This window comes from Cavia porcellus, unplaced genomic scaffold, assembly GCF_034190915.1.
Source record: "Cavia porcellus strain 051 isolate PalLab524CR breed Dunkin Hartley unplaced genomic scaffold, mCavPor4.1 scaffold_8, whole genome shotgun sequence".
In the NCBI taxonomy this organism is placed as follows: domain Eukaryota; kingdom Metazoa; phylum Chordata; class Mammalia; order Rodentia; family Caviidae; genus Cavia; species Cavia porcellus.
In genome coordinates this window covers 41,672,224-41,690,601 of record NW_026947491.1, presented here as the reverse complement: position 1 = coordinate 41,690,601, position 18,378 = coordinate 41,672,224, and the positions used below count along the sequence as shown (strand labels likewise).

General features: G+C 38.6%; 1 protein-coding gene across 4 annotated transcripts in view; it reads left to right on the top strand.

Moving 5' to 3' along the window:
* Positions 1-18,378, top strand: part of Lima1 (LIM domain and actin binding 1) — a 99,317-nt gene that overhangs the window by 61,159 nt on the left and 19,780 nt on the right. For all 4 annotated transcript variants that reach the window (XM_003475784.5, XM_013159316.3, XM_063254718.1 and 1 more), the window contains 3 exons: positions 912-1,376; positions 14,597-14,681; positions 15,369-15,517. In XM_003475784.5, the coding sequence (XP_003475832.2) occupies positions 912-1,376; positions 14,597-14,681; positions 15,369-15,517 (699 nt within the window). The remainder of the gene's footprint in view (positions 1-911; positions 1,377-14,596; positions 14,682-15,368; positions 15,518-18,378) is intronic.

The window sequence follows — 18,378 nt, the reverse complement described above, 5'->3', positions numbered from 1 at the left end:
TCTATAGCGGCAGTGGCAATTTCCAGGTTGTTTCTACCTTATGTGTATAAATTTCATTTTGACCCAGGTGAAAGTGAACTCTCAGATATGTAAGTGTGTATACTTTACACAGGAGGCTGGGTGGTGCTGTGTTTTTTACGTGTTTTTCAATCAAAGGATCTGTAAAATAGTAACTAAGAATTGAGACATAAACATTTAGAGATGAGAAAGGGAAAAGGATTAAACTCTTCTGTAAAAATAAACTGTGAGAATTAGGGTTGGCGCTCAGTGGTAGAGCAGTTTTGTAGCTGGCTAGTTCAATCCTCAGCGCCAAAAAAATTTTTTTAAGTTTATATACATGGAAATTATGTTAAATATAACTAAAAACCATTTATGTAAAACTTACAAAAGCCTTGTGACTTCTTTAAATTTCTACAAATAGATACAACTACCCTTCCTGGATACAACCTTCTTTAATTATTTTTATTGTATAGTTTCAGCTATATTCCACCTTTGTCTTGTTTTTAAAAGAAAAAAAAAACCAATTCATCACAATTTGTGGTATAATTTAATAAACTGTTATTAATATATAGCTACAATATTTAAAGTATCTGGTGTTTCCATTTTTCTCTCTTTTCTCATGAATCTAGACAAAAATGTCTCATCTCCAGTATAACTAGCATGAGATCTGGGCTGTTCTTTCTTCTCTTTTGTCCTTATAAGGCTATCCTGTTTTATCACTTCCTGCTTCAGCTCCTGACTTTTTTCTCTTTTCCCCTCTCCCTGTCCCGGGGTGGATGCTTGCTCCATGTGGCAGGGCTATAACTGTTCACAGCTGTCTGAAGCAACTTTCATTTTACAAAGAACATGTTTGACTGTTTCAGCAGGCAAGTTATAGCAGGCAAGTTATAACTGATTTCTTGTTCTTCTAGAACACTGAAAATCTCCCGCAGCACTTTAGAAGGGGAGCCCTGACTGTATTAAAGAAGAAGTGGGAGAACCCAGTGCCGGGAGCAGAGCTGCACACAGACCCAGTGCGAAACAGCAGCTCTGAGGTTAGGCACCGAGTCGACCACCCTCCTGCTGAAGTGACAAACAACTCCACTTCTCCAGCCGGAGCTGAGCACAACAGAAGACAGACCCAGCCCAGACCTAGATTTGGATCACGCCCTGAGCCCCATATTCAGCGTCGATATCACCCTGAGGACACTGAAGATCTGAAAGACCACACAATCGAAAGTGACAACATGGAAAATTGTCTGGGAGATTCCAGACATGAAGTTGAGAAATCTGAAACCAGCGAAAACTCAGAAGCTTCAAGCAAAATAGAGAAATACAATGTCCCGCTGAACAGGCTTAAGATGATGTTTGAGAAAGGTGAACTAACTCAAGCCAAGGTAAGAATTGGGCAGGTTTAAAATCTGAGAAGGTCATTTGATACACTAAACAAAGCTGTTTTTCTAATCTGGACAATTGGAGTAGAGTTGAATATGTGGTTTGTATGTATGTCTTTTGATTCAAGTTAGATGAATTAATAGGAAGTCTCATTATTTACATAGATATGGCACTAAGATTTGTTAAGTGTCTGACCCAATTTCAAGTTAAATCAAGCTCCCACTGGGATTCAAACTGGTATCTAGAAATGAAGAGAGCTGGACCCTGCTTGGATTGTGTGTTTTTGTACACTTGCCCTTTTAGCTTGTCTTCCTGTGCCTTTTGTCATTAGGAGCCTTGGGGGTGGAATTACTGCTGAATCCTCTCTGCCTGGACACAGCTGCAGAAGGAGTGTTAAGGCCAGAGTTTAACATTAAGACTGAGGCTTAGTTGTCTATTTGCTAGCTGAATCCCTTCTCTTCTTCTCAACTTCCTCATCTGTGCCTTCCAACAAATGTTTTCTATCAGCTAAAATCCTCTCCCAGAAAAAAAAAATCAATGGAGATAGCTAGACTAGCTGTTGCTTTCAGGAGTTTTGACTTGCAAATGCACAGGATTGCATTTTCCTACAACTGCTAATGAAATTTGATCCTTCATGTGGATTTCAGACTGAGTCCCCAGAGGGAATTACTTAACTAGAAAATGAGTTACATATGCTGGGGACTTACAGCACAGCACAATCCAGGGGCCGCAAAGCTGGTCAGTTTTTCCAGTTTTCTCATACTTTCCTACATATCTGGCTTTGTACACAGGGTTGGTTTGGTACAGCAGTCATAATGAAATAAACAGATCTGATGGGCAGCAAAGTCATTTACTGTAGATTCCATCTGGATGGGAAAACTGGGTTTTTGTTTTTGTTTTTTTAAAGCTGAGTATTTGGCCCAAATTCCTATTGGGAATCAATAGCATGAAGCATTGCTTCTGATATAAAAGATAGGTAACTCATGATGTAGCTGATAGCCCTCAGCTGCAGTGTGTTCAGTGTGTTCTTTCCTGTAACTTGCTGTGCATGCTGTTTCCTGCCTAGGGAAACACTCACCCTGAGTGTTTGGGGATCATCTGTTTGAAGGCCTAGGGAGAATTTTCAAAGGTTTGTAAAGTTAGAACTCTTTTTTGTGCATGAGCTTTAGCTCTGCTTTAACAGTAAAGCCAGTTGGCAAGAGATGCAACCACAAAGCAGTTTTATGATTTTCTTAAACTCTCTTCCCACCTAGTTTTTGGTCCCTCAGGCCTGCCACTTCCTCATTTCTCCTTTACAGCCATAAAAAGATTTTTTTAAAGTTTAAATAGAATTTTAAATGGAAGGAAAGTAAGCCAGAAAGTCTAAATTGAGAGGAAGGGGCTTTGCTGTAACTCAGAGCACCGTAGCAAGTCTCTCCCTCACAGACTTTGCTGGAGGGAGCACAGCGATGTCCTGGCAACACACACAGTGTGCCGTGAGTGCAGAAAGACTCCTGCATGTCAAAACGGGCCCACAGTAGGAAATGACTGGAATGGCAGCAAACAAATGCTGATTATGTGTAAGGATCTGGTGAAAGACTTTCTTCTTATAAATGTCTAGAGATGGGTCAAGGCAAGCCCATTTCCTATGTGTCTGGGCAGAGTGAAAAAGTATTCCCCATATAAAGATCTTACTAAATCACTAATGGCACTGGGCAACAGGCTAACCAAGGCAGATGAAAGAGTTCTGAGATTGACCTGAGATTTTTGTAGGTTTGCATATTAGTGTGTGCACCTATTAAATTAAATTTCCTGATTAATTTGCCCCTTGTTACTTAATTGACAGTATAAGGAATGCAAAGTATAACTACCCTTAGTTTTATGGCTGTTTCTAAATAAGCATAATTTGCCATGTTGGAAATAGCCTGTATTACTTTGCGGGGGACAGTACCAGGCATTGAACTTGCAACTTTGTGCTTGCCAGAAAGGTGCTTATGCCACTGAGGTAAATCCCCAGCCCAGCCTGGATTACTTTTTAAAGTTTTGTCCAAAATTTCTATCAGTGTTAAGAAAAATTTTGTCTACTTTAGGTTAGGAAATTACTAATCAAGCTTGAAGCCAGGTTAAAGTTTATTGTCAATAGTATTTCGGTTTTAACATGGATAAAGGTTTAATCAGGAAGTTATTTAGCTCTTCAGAAGGATGTTCAGAGAAATATGGTAGGAACAATAAAAATCCTCTGAGGAGCAAGATTTTCAAGTAAGAGTGTATATTTCAGAGCTAAGAAACTAGTATTTTGGTATGACGAATGTTTTAGCTTGAAATTGTGTGAATCTTTGGTTCCATAATAGAATTTTGTTTTGTTTTATTTTTTGAGACAAGGGTGTTTTGCTATGCAGTTCAAGCTGTGTAGCCCAGGCTGGCCTTGAAGTTGCTACAATCCTTCTGCCTCAGCCTCCTCGGATTACAAGCATGTGCTACCACACCCAGCTTCATTATTTTATTTTATTTATTTTTGGTACAGGGGATTGAACTCACATGCTTGCCAGGTGGGCACTTAGGCCACTGAGCTGAATCCCCCATCCCCAGTAATTGAATTTTAAAGAACCATCCTGCATCTCAACTAACAAACTGAACAGGGTCAGGAAGTACATGGACAAGGAAAAAACATGTTCTCATATCTTGTCCCTAATGTTTTTTAATCATAATTCTTTATAAAAAGTCAAGTTAGCTGGCTTCAGTTCTACTTTTCTAGTCTCTTTTGCGTGAGATTGATGTAAGGGAAATGCTAAATGTCAGATACACCAAGTTTGTGTTCCTGAAAGTTGAAGAATGAATTTTGAGAAACAACAGAGGTTATAAGTAGGGAAATTTATTGTAGAAAAGGAACAGGGAATAAATATGGGGACTAGAAATAACTCCTGAGGGCCAGGAGGGGTCCAGATGGGTTGCCAATGAGCCTGCCTTTCAAAGGAAGCAATATAGAGCAAAACCATGAGGCAGGTACAATGTGGTTCAAAATTATGACCAAATGCCTGGGATTTAGCTCAGTACCGCAAGCACCTGCCTGGCAAGTGCAAGGTCGTGAATTTGATCCCTGTACAAAAAAAAAAAATTTATGATCAAACAAGAAAGATTGCATGTGTAGACACTTAGGTAATACTGATCTAATGATAGCAAGGGTACATGGGTGATATCAGTAACCTTGATCAAAAATCTATCTTAGTCATGTCTTTGGTTTTAGTAGTCTTAGTGGTTTTGGTCTTAGTAGGTGGGAGAAGGTGGCCCACTCCTAAAGAGGTAAGAGAAATCTCAAAAGGGTGGATACTAGTAATCCCAAGCCTCCACCCATCCCTTAGGGAAGTATGTAAAACTAGCCGTCATGGCTTGAGCCTTAAATGCACCTCTAGCCACAGTCCTGATGCATTCTCATCTCTTGTACTGAGTCCCTCGAGGGCCCAGCCCTGAATGACCACCTACTGTATTTCTCCCTAATTTAGTCTTCTGTAGGAAGATGACTTCTGTTTCTGTCCTCTTGTCTTTCGAGTCACTTCGCCTTCCTGTCTCCTCTTCCTTGTATGGTCTTATACTATTTCATGATTCTTTGAGGTGAATCTCAAATCTAGATTCTAATCCGGAGTGCTTAACTCAAGCTTTAGCCCCTTCCAAATTGTTAGCTAGATAGACATCTCTTTGTTAATATTTGTTAGACTTTCAGAGTCAAGAAGGCTAAAAAACAGTGCGCCATCTTCCCAGAAGACCTGCTGTGCCGCTGGTGTCCTAGAAAGCATCGCATTCACCCAGTTTCCTAAGGTATAAAATCACCAGACCAGTTGCTCCCCTCCTGCCTCCAACGCCCGAGTGCTGGGATTGCAGCCATGCTCCACCACGCCCAATTCATTTTTCTGAAAGTAGTTTGAATTATATTACTGCCTTGATCAGAAACATTCAGTGCCTCAAAATTAATCCATATGTGATGTTCAGGTCTTCTGCATGAACTCAATTTACCTTTCTTGTCACATAGACAATCTTACTATACTCAAACTGTGGATTCCTCCTCCTTCTTAAAACTTCATGACCTTCAAGGTCTCGAGAGGAAGCCAGCCAGGTGTGATAGTAGACGCCTGTAATCCCACTTCTCCGGGAGGCTGAGGCAAGAAGATCCTAATTTTGAGTCCCACTTGGACAATTTAGTGACCAGTTGACCCGATACCTAAATAAAATTTTTTTTTTAATTTAAAACGGGGACTGAGAATGTAGCTTAGTGTAATGACACTGGGTTCATTCCCCAAGACCTGGAGGGAAAACAAAAGACTTGAGGCAAGACCTTCAGTTTCTCCCATAGACCATAGACTTTTCCTTTTTTGTGGGGCTCTTAAATCTTGAATTTGTATATATCACAATCTTTTTTTTTTTCCAAGGGGCATTATTGGGGTTGAACTCAAGAACTCACACATTTAATCTGTTCCCTTTTTGTAGGAATTAGAACCACCCCACTCAACCTGAATAACCTGTTAACTGAAGAAGACAATAAGTGACAACCTTTAACCAGTGTTATGTTATTTGAGTTCTGAGTTTCTATTCTTTTTATTAAAGGGCCAATGTTCTGTAATCATCACTAGGAAAAATAAATGACATGGGAACATGTGCTGAATATTAGGAATTAGCATTCCTAACCAAGCATAGGGGCACACAGCTATAATCCCAGCACTCAGGAGGCAGAGGCAGGGAGGGTGGCTGAGTTTGAGGCCAGCCTGGGCTACGTAGTGAGTTTAAGGCCAGCCTGAACCGCAGAGCAAAACCCTGCCTTAAAAAAAAAGAAAAAAAACTCAGACAAGGAGTTAGCATACCTAATTTCCTACATAGTTGCTTTGGGTTTTAGGTAACTATTGTAGCCATCCTTTTATGAAAATGTTGCAGCTCTAGTTATAATTAGTGTTCACTTCTTGTCACAGTGGTATTTCAGTCCATAATCTTCATGATCCAGGATATGTTTAATGAAAAATTAAATACCTCTTCTTCTATGCTAGAAATGGTCAAACAGTGAAGGAAGGATTGGACTTTGGCTCTTCGTTTTGGTCCTAACATTTGGTCTACATGAATCCTTGGATAGGAGAAGAGAGACCAAATGTTTTTTCCTTGGGTCAAGATTAATTATATATATATAATTATTAAATTATATGTAATATATATGTATACATATTATACATATATAATTAAATATGTACAAAATATATATGTATATATGTATACAGAGTCTTGCTATGTAGTTCAGGCTGGCCTTGAATTCACTATATATCCCAGGCTTGTCTTGAACTCACAGCAATCCTCCTGCCTCAGCCTCCTGAGTGCTTGGATTACAGGCTTCCCAAGTGCTAATTAGGTATAACTTAAGGAAATAAGGGTAGAATACAGATAGCTTGATTTTTTTTTTGGAGGAGGGGCTTGTCGGGAATTGAAACAGTTCCTCATGCATAGGCAGGTGCTCTATCACTGAACTACATCCCCTGCCCTTTGAGTCTTTTGCACAGATGTTGTTGCTTCTTTTTGTGCAGTGTTCTCTTCCTCTCTGACAGGAGTTAGAAAATGAAGACACAAGAGACACGCATGCCCATGTTTATAGCAGCATGATTTATAATAACTAGATTTTGGAAACAGTATATATGTCTACCAACAGATGAATAGTTAAGGAAAATGTGGCGTTTATATACAATGGAGTACTACATTGCTATAAAGAAGATAAACTTAAGGCATTCATAGCTAATGGATGCAACTTGAGAATATAATGTTAAGTGAAATAAGCCAAGCACATAAGCTCAAATATCACACTGTTTCTCTTAAATAAGAAACTATATATGTATATATTAAAGGCCAAAATAAAGGAGAGCTAAATAGGAAGTAAGAAAAAATTCAAATAGCTACCTACATTATAAATATCGTGTTTTAAAAATATTTCATATACATGCTAATTGATTTCATTGATACCACTAGTTTATCTTAGTTTGTTGAAAAAAAAGTTTTGTGTTAATATCTGTTTACTTCTTTTTTGTAAGGGTCTTTGCAGTTTATGTCTTATACTCAAGAGTGACAACTTTGAAAATATTGAAACACAGTATAACAGCTATTGTTATTCTCTATTGTTTGATTATGAAATTTTATTTTTTTCATTTAAAAAAAAAAGCAGATAGGAGAGAGAGTGCTTCTTCACCCAAATTCTAAAACAGTTAACACACACTGAACCTCCAGGGACTCACCAAAGATAGGAGATAGTAGAAAGAAGCTCATCCATTGTAAATAATAGAATTAAAATATATTCATTCTCTCTCTTCCTCTCTCTGTCTGTCTGTCTGCCTCTCTCTCTCTCTCTCTCTCTCTCTCTCTCTCTCTCTCTCTCCTCTCGGTTTTTGGAAACAGGATCTCACTCTAATTCAGGCTGGCCTCGAACTTACAGTGCTCCTACTGCCTCAGCCTCCCAAGTACTGGGACAAGCATCCACCATCATGCCTGACATTTTCTAATATTCATGTTATTGTAATACTTCCAGTTAATCATATTTTAATTGGTTCTAACTTGTTGTACATTAACCAGGACAAAGGAAAGAATTCAGATAAGATAAAAACGCAGCCTGGGCAACTTAGTAACCTAACAAGCAAGGCTTTGTCTCTAAATAAAAAATTGAATAAGGCTAAGAATATAGCTCAGTATGAAGGCCTTGGGTTTTATTCCCAGTTCTGGTATTAGGGAAAAGAAAGAAAAGAATTAACAAAGCTTCATTTGTTGTATGAGAGTAAAAACCATGCTTTTGAGGATGAGTAGCAGTAGCTCAGTGGTAAAGCACATATGTGTATGAGGTCCTGGGTTCAATCCCCAGCAGCAAAAAAGAAAAGAGAGAGAGGCAGAGAGGGAGGACAGGACAGAAAAAGAAAGAGAAGAAAACAAAACCACCCTTCTTTAGATGGTCCAACATTTTTGTGGTTTTTGTTCCTGTAAGTTCCTGGAAATGACACACGGTATTTTCTTAACTTTTACATAACACTGGTACTTAATAGTTTATACTGTATATGTTTATATAGTAAGGTAAACATTTGAGAAAATAAAGCAGATTTGCATTCATCAGACATTTTGTGTATAGCCAGCTAACATCGAGTCTGCAGCAAAGTTGGTAAATGGCTTCTTGAGCAATGGCTAGGTGTCATAGGGAAGCCTTGGATTGTTGCAAACATGATCTGCAGCATTTTTTGCCAAAATCCAGGAACAACCCATGTCCGTAAGTTGTTACATTCCCCTCTTTTGTGTAATAATTGGACGTGTTTCATTATTTTCTTAATGTTATTATAATAAAATTTTTCTTCTACTTTCTTAATGTTATCCTTAAATAAATTACTTAGTAGTATATTCCAAGAAAATAATTCTGAAGATGTTCATGATTAGTGTGGTAGCTTTTAAGTTACAATTTAAAATTGTCCAGGAAGAAAGGAATTGGAAGGGAGATAACTGTCGGCATCATGTGGAGTGCAGTGCAGTCATCCTAATGGAGAGGGCTGCATCTCAGACTTGCTTCTTGGTTATCTGTCTTTTCCTCTCAGTGCCTTCTTGCTTATGTACCCTATTGATTTTTTTAAACTGGCTTAGTATATATATCACCTAGACCTTACAGCTTTTTCTGTAGTCCTGTAGTTGTTCTATAGCTTCTTCTATAGTTATAACTAAGTCTGATCTCTGTGTTGTTCTGATTGCAATGGCAAGCAGAAACACTAGAACACACCCAGGATTTGGAGGCAGGTTCATTTACATCGATGGGCATCCAATAGGATCACTCAAAAATAGCAGGCCCTGATCTCTAGTGGACTAGCGTTTATATGAGATAAGCAAGCAGAAAGTACAGAGGCAGGATGGCTCATCAATCCGGGATTGGTTTATACAGTGTGTATCACAGTGACCAGCTATGCACCAAATGACCATCCATTTCTTTCTCTCTTGCTCGCTCTCTCTCTTTTTTTTTTTTTTTTTTTTTTCTTTTTTGGATACTGAAATCAAACTCAGGACCTTGTGCTTGCCAGGCAGGGGCTTGTACTGCTGAGCTATATCCCCAACCCCAGCCATTTCTAAGACACAGGAGTAACCAGATCTGGAATAGGAATTATTACCTAGGCAACTAACAAACTGAAGTATACTGGCTTGATGGTGGGGCGGGGGCATTTTCTATTACATGATGACCTCTCTAGCAGTTCACTTCCCATAAAGATCACATACTAGCACAAACTGTTTTATTTGCTCTTAAATAATAATTCTGAGTCATTCTTCAGTCTTTTGTGGTAAAATAATAATGGACTCTGGTATAAATATGCTAGTCAAGGAATTGTGATTTTTCTGTTTCTTGCTCTGAATGGCTGTCCATATTAACAAGACACCATCCATTTCTCTGCTTAATTTCATACCAGCTTTACACCATTCTTGAATCTGGAAAAAAAAATTTCATACCAGCTGGTTTCTAGCCAGTTTCATTACAATAAAACATATTGAAAAGCAATAATTTTGAGTTAGTTTGTTTTGGTTTGGTTTTTTTTATGGTTTTTGGAAACAGGGTCTTGTTTTGTAGCGCAAGCCAGCCTTGAATCCTCCTGCCTCAACCTTCTGAGTGTTGGGAAAACAGGCAATAACACGTAGTTTTTGTAGAACAGATAGACATACAGAAAATACAGAGAAATCTTCCCATCTGGAGGTTAAGTATGTTCCTTCTATAAGTATTGTTGTACATAAATAAACTTTATTTTTTCTAACAGTTCTTAAAAAACTGTCTTTTAATACTTTGAGAAATTAAGACTAGATTCCATCTATACCCCATGATCCCTAAGCATAGTTCAGCAAAAACCCATTTTTCCCTAAAAGCTACCTTTCTTCCACCCTTAATCTTGGGAAGATAAGAGAGTCTGAAGGAAGATTAACATTGAAAATGGAAGTGCCACGTAAGGTAAGGGACTCTCCATAAATTAAAATGTTGAAAATTAGCTTTAAAGATAAGTTTTCTTGAAAATAGGGGTGGAAGGGACAGGAAATCCTGCTTTGTTACTTACTTAGAACCTAATTTTTTTTTTAATTCCAGAAAAAATATTCTGAAGGCTACTTACTAACAATCTCAAACTGTTAACCTCTTATTGGTATATTTGGGTTCACAGAGGATATTGTAGGGACTTCATACAAATGAGAGTTTCAGTCAGCTAACAGGAAGGATGACTTAGGCAGCAGGGTAAGACCCATAGGAAAGTCCAGAAAATTTTAACCATGTCTTGCCAGTGACATAGCTCAGTGGCACAGTGCCTACTTGGCAAGAACAAGGTTGTGAGTTCAATCCCTGGTACAAAAAGTCTTATCTTTCTGATTTATGATAATTAAGACTCCCTCAAGTATCTGAGTAAAAAGCCTAGAATGAGATATTGTAATTCCTGTACAGAGGCTGGGGATTTAGCTCAGCCGCGTAAGCGCCTGCCCTGCAAGCGCACAGTCCTGAGTTCAATCCCTGGTACTGATTAAAAAAAAACAAATTCCTGTACAGACATGGGTTTTGTTGTTTCAGTTTTTGTTTTGTTTGTTTTGCTTTACTCCCTTGAGGAATAGTGGAGGAAACTCACCCTTCTTTCTAGTTTACGTGTTGCCAAAGCGAGCATTTATCCTTCTTTCTGTATCTCAGATTACCACTTATAAAATGAAAGTTATAAATTTAGTCTTAAATACTTTGGGGGTTTTGAATCTTTTAATGTTTGAGAGGTGAAATGTTTGAAGGTGAAAATGTATTGAAAGTAATACTCAGTGCTTTAACTGGGGTCAGATTAACACTGCTCCATCTCTCTTGTTATGGGCATACACAAATGTGCCTAATGAAACCCACTGATCTGTGTGACCAGCTCTGTTCCATCGCAGAGTTGCATCTTTCCGCAGAACTACAGTGAGGCTAATTCTGATTGCCAGAGACATTTCTCCCTATTTTTTCTAAAACCAACTGGCTTTGCTTATTCAGTTTTTTAGTACTTGGATAAAATAATTCAGAGTATTGGTAACATTATGGATCAGAAGACATGCCAAAATTATTCCAAAGACCCTTATTTAATCCATGGGTTTAAATAAAAAGCTACCAAAGATGGGAAGTTTTATGCATCTAAAAACAAAGAAAGCCAGGTGTGGTAGCTCTTGCTTGTAATTCCAGCACTTGGGAAGCTGAGGCAGGAGAATCACAGTGAGTTTGAGGCCAGTCTGGGCTACATAGTGAATTCAAGGGCAGTCTGAACTACATAGCAAGACACTGTCTCAAAAAGACAGAAAAAAAAAAAAAAAGGGAGAAAGAAGAAAAAAACCTCTTGATATTCTGATTGAATTTTAATTTTTACAAAATGTAAATATCTGTTAAGAATGCAAAATTATTTTGGGGGGGTTTTAAAAAAATGTTACTTCTAGGCTTTCCTTATCAAGCCTGAAAATTCTAGTTTTTACAATTTTTTCTAGGTGATTATCTTACAGTGCAACATTTCGAATGAATCTGTGGAATTTATGTTAAGGATCAGTATGTCAGCTTTCTAACTGTTAAATACTTGACATACTCAGCCTATAAAGAGAAAAGATTTACTTTGGCTCACTGTTTACAAGGTTCCAATCCACGATCAGGCAAACCTGTTGGTTTTTGGCATCCTGTTGAAGGGTAACACATTCTCCCAGGATTGGGGACCACAGCGAAATTCCTCCCTTTATTGTGTGGGGAGAGGCAGACAGGCAGTCCTGGTCCCACAGTCCCCTCCCGTTCACCGCACTAACCTAAAACCTTCACTAGGAGCTGTCTTGCAAAGCTTCCTCCATGTCTCTATAGTGGCAAGCTGTACCTTTAGGGGATATAAATTGAGTTCCAGAATTATTTTGTTGTTGTTGTTTTGTTTTTTGAGACAAGGTGTCACTATGCAGTTCAGTCTGGCCTTGAACTTGCTGATGTAGCCCAGGCTGGCCTCAAACTCACAGCAATCCTCCTGCCTCAGCCTCCCAAGGGCTGGGCTTATAGGCATGAGCCATGTTGCCAGGCAGTTCCAGACTTTTGAAATTAGCAAGTAAAAAGTAACCAGAATGGTGGGTATAGGGTGCCTGCCAAACCTCTTTTTGTGCTGTCTGATGATTTTCCTTTTCCAATCCAGGAAACGGTCTGCTCCTGAGCCAAAGCATGTTGAGCCATGTGAGTCATATGAATAGAGTGAATATTAGTGCTGCTGACTCAAGTATAATGTGGCAAGATTAGGGTTGGTGCAGCTTATTTTTATTAGACACAGGTTCAATTAATAGTATAACTATCAAAGTTGACTGGGGATAAATTATGTTAAATATATACTGAATTTGTAACACATTATTCTTAAACAAGTGAGTCCTTGAATCTTCTGAAGTTGCATATTTTCTGTCTTCAAGAGAGGGGTTTGATAACGACAACAACAAAAACCTTGTAAAAGTGAGAGCTCACCTTTATGATATTTGATGTTATTTTGATCATTCCATTGAAGGTAAAGGTTAATAACTTTTGCTAGTGTTATTAGGGTGCTATGTGTCTTACCTTCTGTCATACTGGCTTTCCAATGAGATGAAACTGAGGTTGAAACTAGGTTCCAGTTGAAGGTTATCCTTGCAAACTGAATATGCTTGACATAACACTGTGTACTATGTTTGGGCATGTTCTGTGACACTAAGTAATTTTCTCTTGCATTACATTTCGGGTGCTAAAAATTATAATTTGTCACTTTAATTAGAGATCTATCCAAGATGTGAGAGATAAAATGTGGGGATTTTTTAGGAATCACAAAATACTTTCTAAAAAATCTGTATCATTCTCCCTTATAAATCCTAGAAATGTAGGATGAAAAGGTGTGGTGTCTATCCTCAGTGAATTTACAGGCAGCTTAGAGGGGCAGTCATATAATAGCATGATAGGACAGGTGTACAGCTGAGCAGTACCAAAATAATAATAATAATAGCATGATAAATATTGAACAGAAGTGTGACTGGTTACCATTAGAGCACAGGAAGGACTACCTGAAGTGAGGTAAAAGAGGCAGGTCAGACTTCACAAAATTGCTTGCATTCTCTTGAAGCAACAGGCATTTAATCAGCAAAAGAGGAGCAAACATATAATCTGGGGGGAGGGAACCTCGCTTTCAAAGTCATGATCCTCGAAGCAGTTTGCTTTTCCTGAAGGGTAAAGGATGAGGCAAAGTATACCCAGAGAAGAAGTTAGGTAGGTAGGAATAGTCAGCCTGCCATCAGGCTGAAGGGCTATGTGTCATTTTTCTCTGGGATATGAGTTTTCTACTCCAATAGCTGGATTGTAGATTTTGCAGGCTAGGTAGTGATCTTTTGCAGAGAACACTACCTATGTAGTGAACTTGCTTTTCCCTGGGCACCTGTGAGTAGGTAATTCTTGATCTTTATAATTTTTTTTAAAAAGCCTGTGGAATGAGGCTGGGGTATAGTAAGCACTTGGCTGGTGTGCACAAAGCCTTGGATTTGATCTCCAGCATTACCTCCCTCAAAAAACTAGCCTGGTGTGGTGATGTGTGCCTGTAATCCCAGTACTCTAGGAGGCTAAGATAGGAGAATAATAAATTCAAGCCCAGCATGAACAATTTAGCTACTTAACAAGACTCTGTCTCAAAAAAGAAAAAAAAAATCTACGGATTATAAAAATAAATACAGACTGATCCCTTCTAGATTGTATTCATAAAAGATATTTGATCAATCTATCAAGATTTTTCATCTTTCCAGTTGTGGTGGCACACAGCACTGAGGAGGCTGCGGCAGGAAGATTGCCATAAGTTTGAGCTACCCTGGGCACATAAGTGAGACCCTGTCTCCAAAAATATTGGATACACATGGCTAAATGTTGCACTGTTCCCCTGGCATGAGAAACTGAAAGAGTAAATAAGGCCAAAAAGTATAATCGATATTGGGAAGCAAGAAGAAATGTTCAAATGGGAAGGGGAGGAGAGGAAAGGAAGGAAGGGAAAAGAAAAAAAGAGAATAGAAGGAAAAAATGAAAACAAATTTTTGTAAGCAGAAGAGGTTGAGGAGAGGGGAATGGGAAAAAGTAAATATTTATCATACACAGGGACAAATTCCTTATGATGAACATGATCACTATGTATATCTAAAGTGTACCAATGAAATTAATTTTTAAAAAATGATTTCCTATCTTTTATACAAAGTTCATTTGTTTTCTAAACAGATTCTTGGAGCCCAAAGCCACAATGCAGGTGGAAGAAGGATCTCTGAAAACAACTATTCTCTGGATGACTTGGAAATAAGCCCAGGTAAGCAGTGAGTTTTACATATGGGAATTCTAGGAAGTGCTCATCAATAGCAATGCCTTTGGACTCCAAGCCAGTGCTTTTAAAGGGAGAGTGACACTAATTAGAAGAAAGTCGGTCTGTTCCCAATCTCATTGTTTTCTATAAATGAGGTTGCTTTTCTTGTATTTTTAATCCCCCTTCGTCAGTAGCGTCCTTTGAGGAATGATGGGTGAAGCGCTACAGACACTTCCGGCCCCACAGTCACCTGGGGCTGGGTTGTGTACTGGATCAAGATTGGTTCTCCTGGGGCTGGAGCTAGAGCTGGAGCTAGCGCAGGAAGCAAGTGTGCAAGACCCTAAGTTTGATCCCCAACACCAAAAACAAAAACAAAAGAATTCATTGTATTACTGGTGATAATAGCTTAAAAGTGAAATTATCATTTCTTGGGGAGGGAAGTTATAGATACCTTACAGAAGAAAAAAATAAGCACAAGTAAGTCATCAGCCTCCCAAGTAGTCAAAGAAATGCACATTATAGTAATATTGCAATCTCATTTCTCCAAATATTATATTTCTGATTCCTTTCTTTATTCTTCTTATATTAGAAATTGGCCATTAGATGACAAAGATCTAAAACTTGGCACCTGAAAACCAATGGAATCATATTCTATCTTCTTTCTTACAAAGCATGTTATTTGCATTGTTCCAGGTCATTTGCCATCCTCTGCATTCAGCCCAGAGAAGAATGAGAATCGTCGAAATCTGGAGCTCCCACGCCTCTCAGAAACCTCCATAAAGGATCGAATGGCCAAGTACCAGGCGGCTGTGTCCAAACAGAGCGGTTCAGCTAGCTATATAGTATGTGTCCCGCATCATCCTTCACTGCCTCCCCCAGCCAGTGCTCACCAGGCTGGTCCTCCAGCCACACTTCACAGAAAGCCTACCCTCGCTTCATGTGGATTTTTCTCTCCTAGCTCACTTACATTCATACCCCACTCATTTTTCTGTGTATTACTGACTCTGCTACTTAATCTTTTGTTACTGTTATTGTTTTTGGTACCAGGTATCAAACTCATGACCTTGCATTTGGCAGGCAAACACTTATGCCACTGAGCTAAATTCCCAGCCCTTAATTATTATTGTTAAAGAAGCAGTATCTTAGCCAGGCATGGTGGCTCACACCTATAATCCCAGCACTCAGGAGGCTGAGGCAGGAGGATCATTGCGAGTTCGAGACCAGCCTGGGCTACAAAATGAGCTCAAGGCCAGCCTGAACTGCATAGAGAGACCCTGTCTCAAAAAAAAAAAAAAGACAGGGGCTGGGGATTTAGCTCAGTGGCATAAGTGCCTGCTTTGCAAGCAGGCATTCCTGAGTTCGATCCCCGGTACCAATAAAAAGGAAGAAGACAAAAAAAAAAAAAAAAAGCAGTACCTTATTCATTTCAGTAGAAACACCCTTTTTTTTTTTTTAAGGGCAAGCTCTGTGTCACTGAGCTACACATCCAGCCCTGAAGTTAGCTTTTAAATGACTTACTCTCAAAGCAAATTACAAATGGAAACAAAAGAAATAAAATAAATGACTTACTCATATGTATGCACACATATAGACACTTTTTTTTTTTTTTTTTTTTTTTTGTACCGGGGATTGAACCCACGACCTCACACTTGCCATTGGCAGGTGTTTATGTCACTGAGCTAAATCCCTGGCCCTACACACGTATTTTTTAGACACATATTTTAAAATTTTCTTTTTTAAAACACCTATGTACATATTTTTCTTTCACGTATTTTTTTCAAGATTTCAAATTAATCTGTTGATGTCAGAATTCTTTAACAAAACCAGAAGAATAATATTGAATTTTATTTGATCCTAGGCTAACTGACACTGGTGCGTTTTTGAACTTGTGGTGTGTATTTCAGAAGTTAAGCCCTCTTTCCCTTCACAAAATTAAATATGTGTGCTGTAATAGTACATATTGGTAGACTAATCATCTGGACAATGAATGATTTCACCTTGATTTTTTAAATTAACTAATTTTTATTTTAAAGAGAAAAAGCAAAAACAAAAAAAATTTTTTTTTTTTTTTGTCTTTTTCCTTTTTATCGGTACCGGGGATCGAACTCATGACTGCCTACTTGCAAGGCAGGCGCTTATGCCGCTGAGCTAAATCCCCAGCCCCCAAAAACAAAATTTCAAAACAAGAAAATAGGACAATAACAATGGTTAATACATTGCATATTGTTATCTTCATAGTAGTTACTCAGAGTACAAGTTATAGGTATAAAATATTGACCAAACAATATTGGCACACACCTTTCTTTTTTCTTTTTCTTTTTGGTACCGGGGATCAAGCTCACAACTGCACGCTTGTAAGGCAGGTGCTTATGCCGCTCAGCTAAATCCCCAGTCCAAACCCTTCTTTTCAATGAACTAAAAGAAATTACTAGTATAACTGTCATAACTATCACAGTCGTTTTAAAATGAGATAGCTTTTAAAAAGTGGAATATCTCAAGTTCTTTATTCACAGTGAATGGAGATAAACACATTTAGGCTTCCTTTAAAAAGCGGGTCAACAGATATACTAGACAGGTGATCAACAGAGCTTCCTGTGCTGTCCTGGTGACTCCCTAAGTGGGAAAACCTGTTCTGTGACTTTTTTTCAAAACCGCTAATAGAGTTTCTACACTGCAGCTTCCCTGCCCTGGAGATTTTTAAGAGTGGAAAGGACTTTAGGAATTCTTGTAAAAAGTACATTTTGTCTCATCCCCAAAGAATTTCCCAGGCCCATCACTGAATGTAGTTGTGTCAAAGCACATCCTCTGGCCGTGACACTGGAGGCAAGGCTTTAGGATGGGTCCAGAGTGAGTTTCAGGGCTGCCAGGTAGAGTTCCGCAGGGCAGGCTGCCAAAACTGAGTGCATCCTCAGAGCCTTAACCTGGATTACCCTACCTGAAGAAAACAGTCACACCTTCCTTTTCCTTCATTAGCCTTGTAATTATTTTGCTCCTTTCCTAATGCTTAAAGAACCACGGAAAGCAGCAAGGAACAAGATTACTAAATTACTAGTAAACTAAAGAAAGGAAAGGCTGGGGATTTAGCTCAGTGGCACAGTACCTGTTTGGCAAGCATGGAGTCCTGGGTTTGATTCCTGGTTCCAAAAAAATAAAAAAGTAAAACAAAAAAGGTAGGAAATGTTTATGTTCATCTATCCCTATGTAGATCAAGTGTATAAATTAACTTTACTATTCTCCTCCAAGTGTCTTTTGCTGTGAAAACAAAGTTGTTATGTTTGTTCGTTAAGTAAGATGATATTAATGAATGGTTTTTTAATGTTGAGAGTATTAAGAATAAGGTATGTCATTTGTACAGTGCATGAATTTTATGTGAAAAACATCAAGCTCCACAGAGCAAGGTTGTTTTATGTTTGTTTTCATATGAATATATCATTACTGTCTCTTTTTCCAGGCCGGGCATTTATATATATGGTCAGTATATTTTCTTAATTATTGGCACTTAGCAACTCCTTTCCCCTGCTCCAGAATGGTCCTTTCTGATAAAACTCACAAGCTTTGCATTTCCACAAGCTCTGCTGCTAGAGGAGTGAATCACAAGAACATGGTGTGCTGGGTGTGTGTGTGTGTGTGTGTGTGTGTGTGTGTGTCCCTGTTGATGTCTATATTCTAATGAGTGTCCACTTTAGCAGATATTTAACACTGA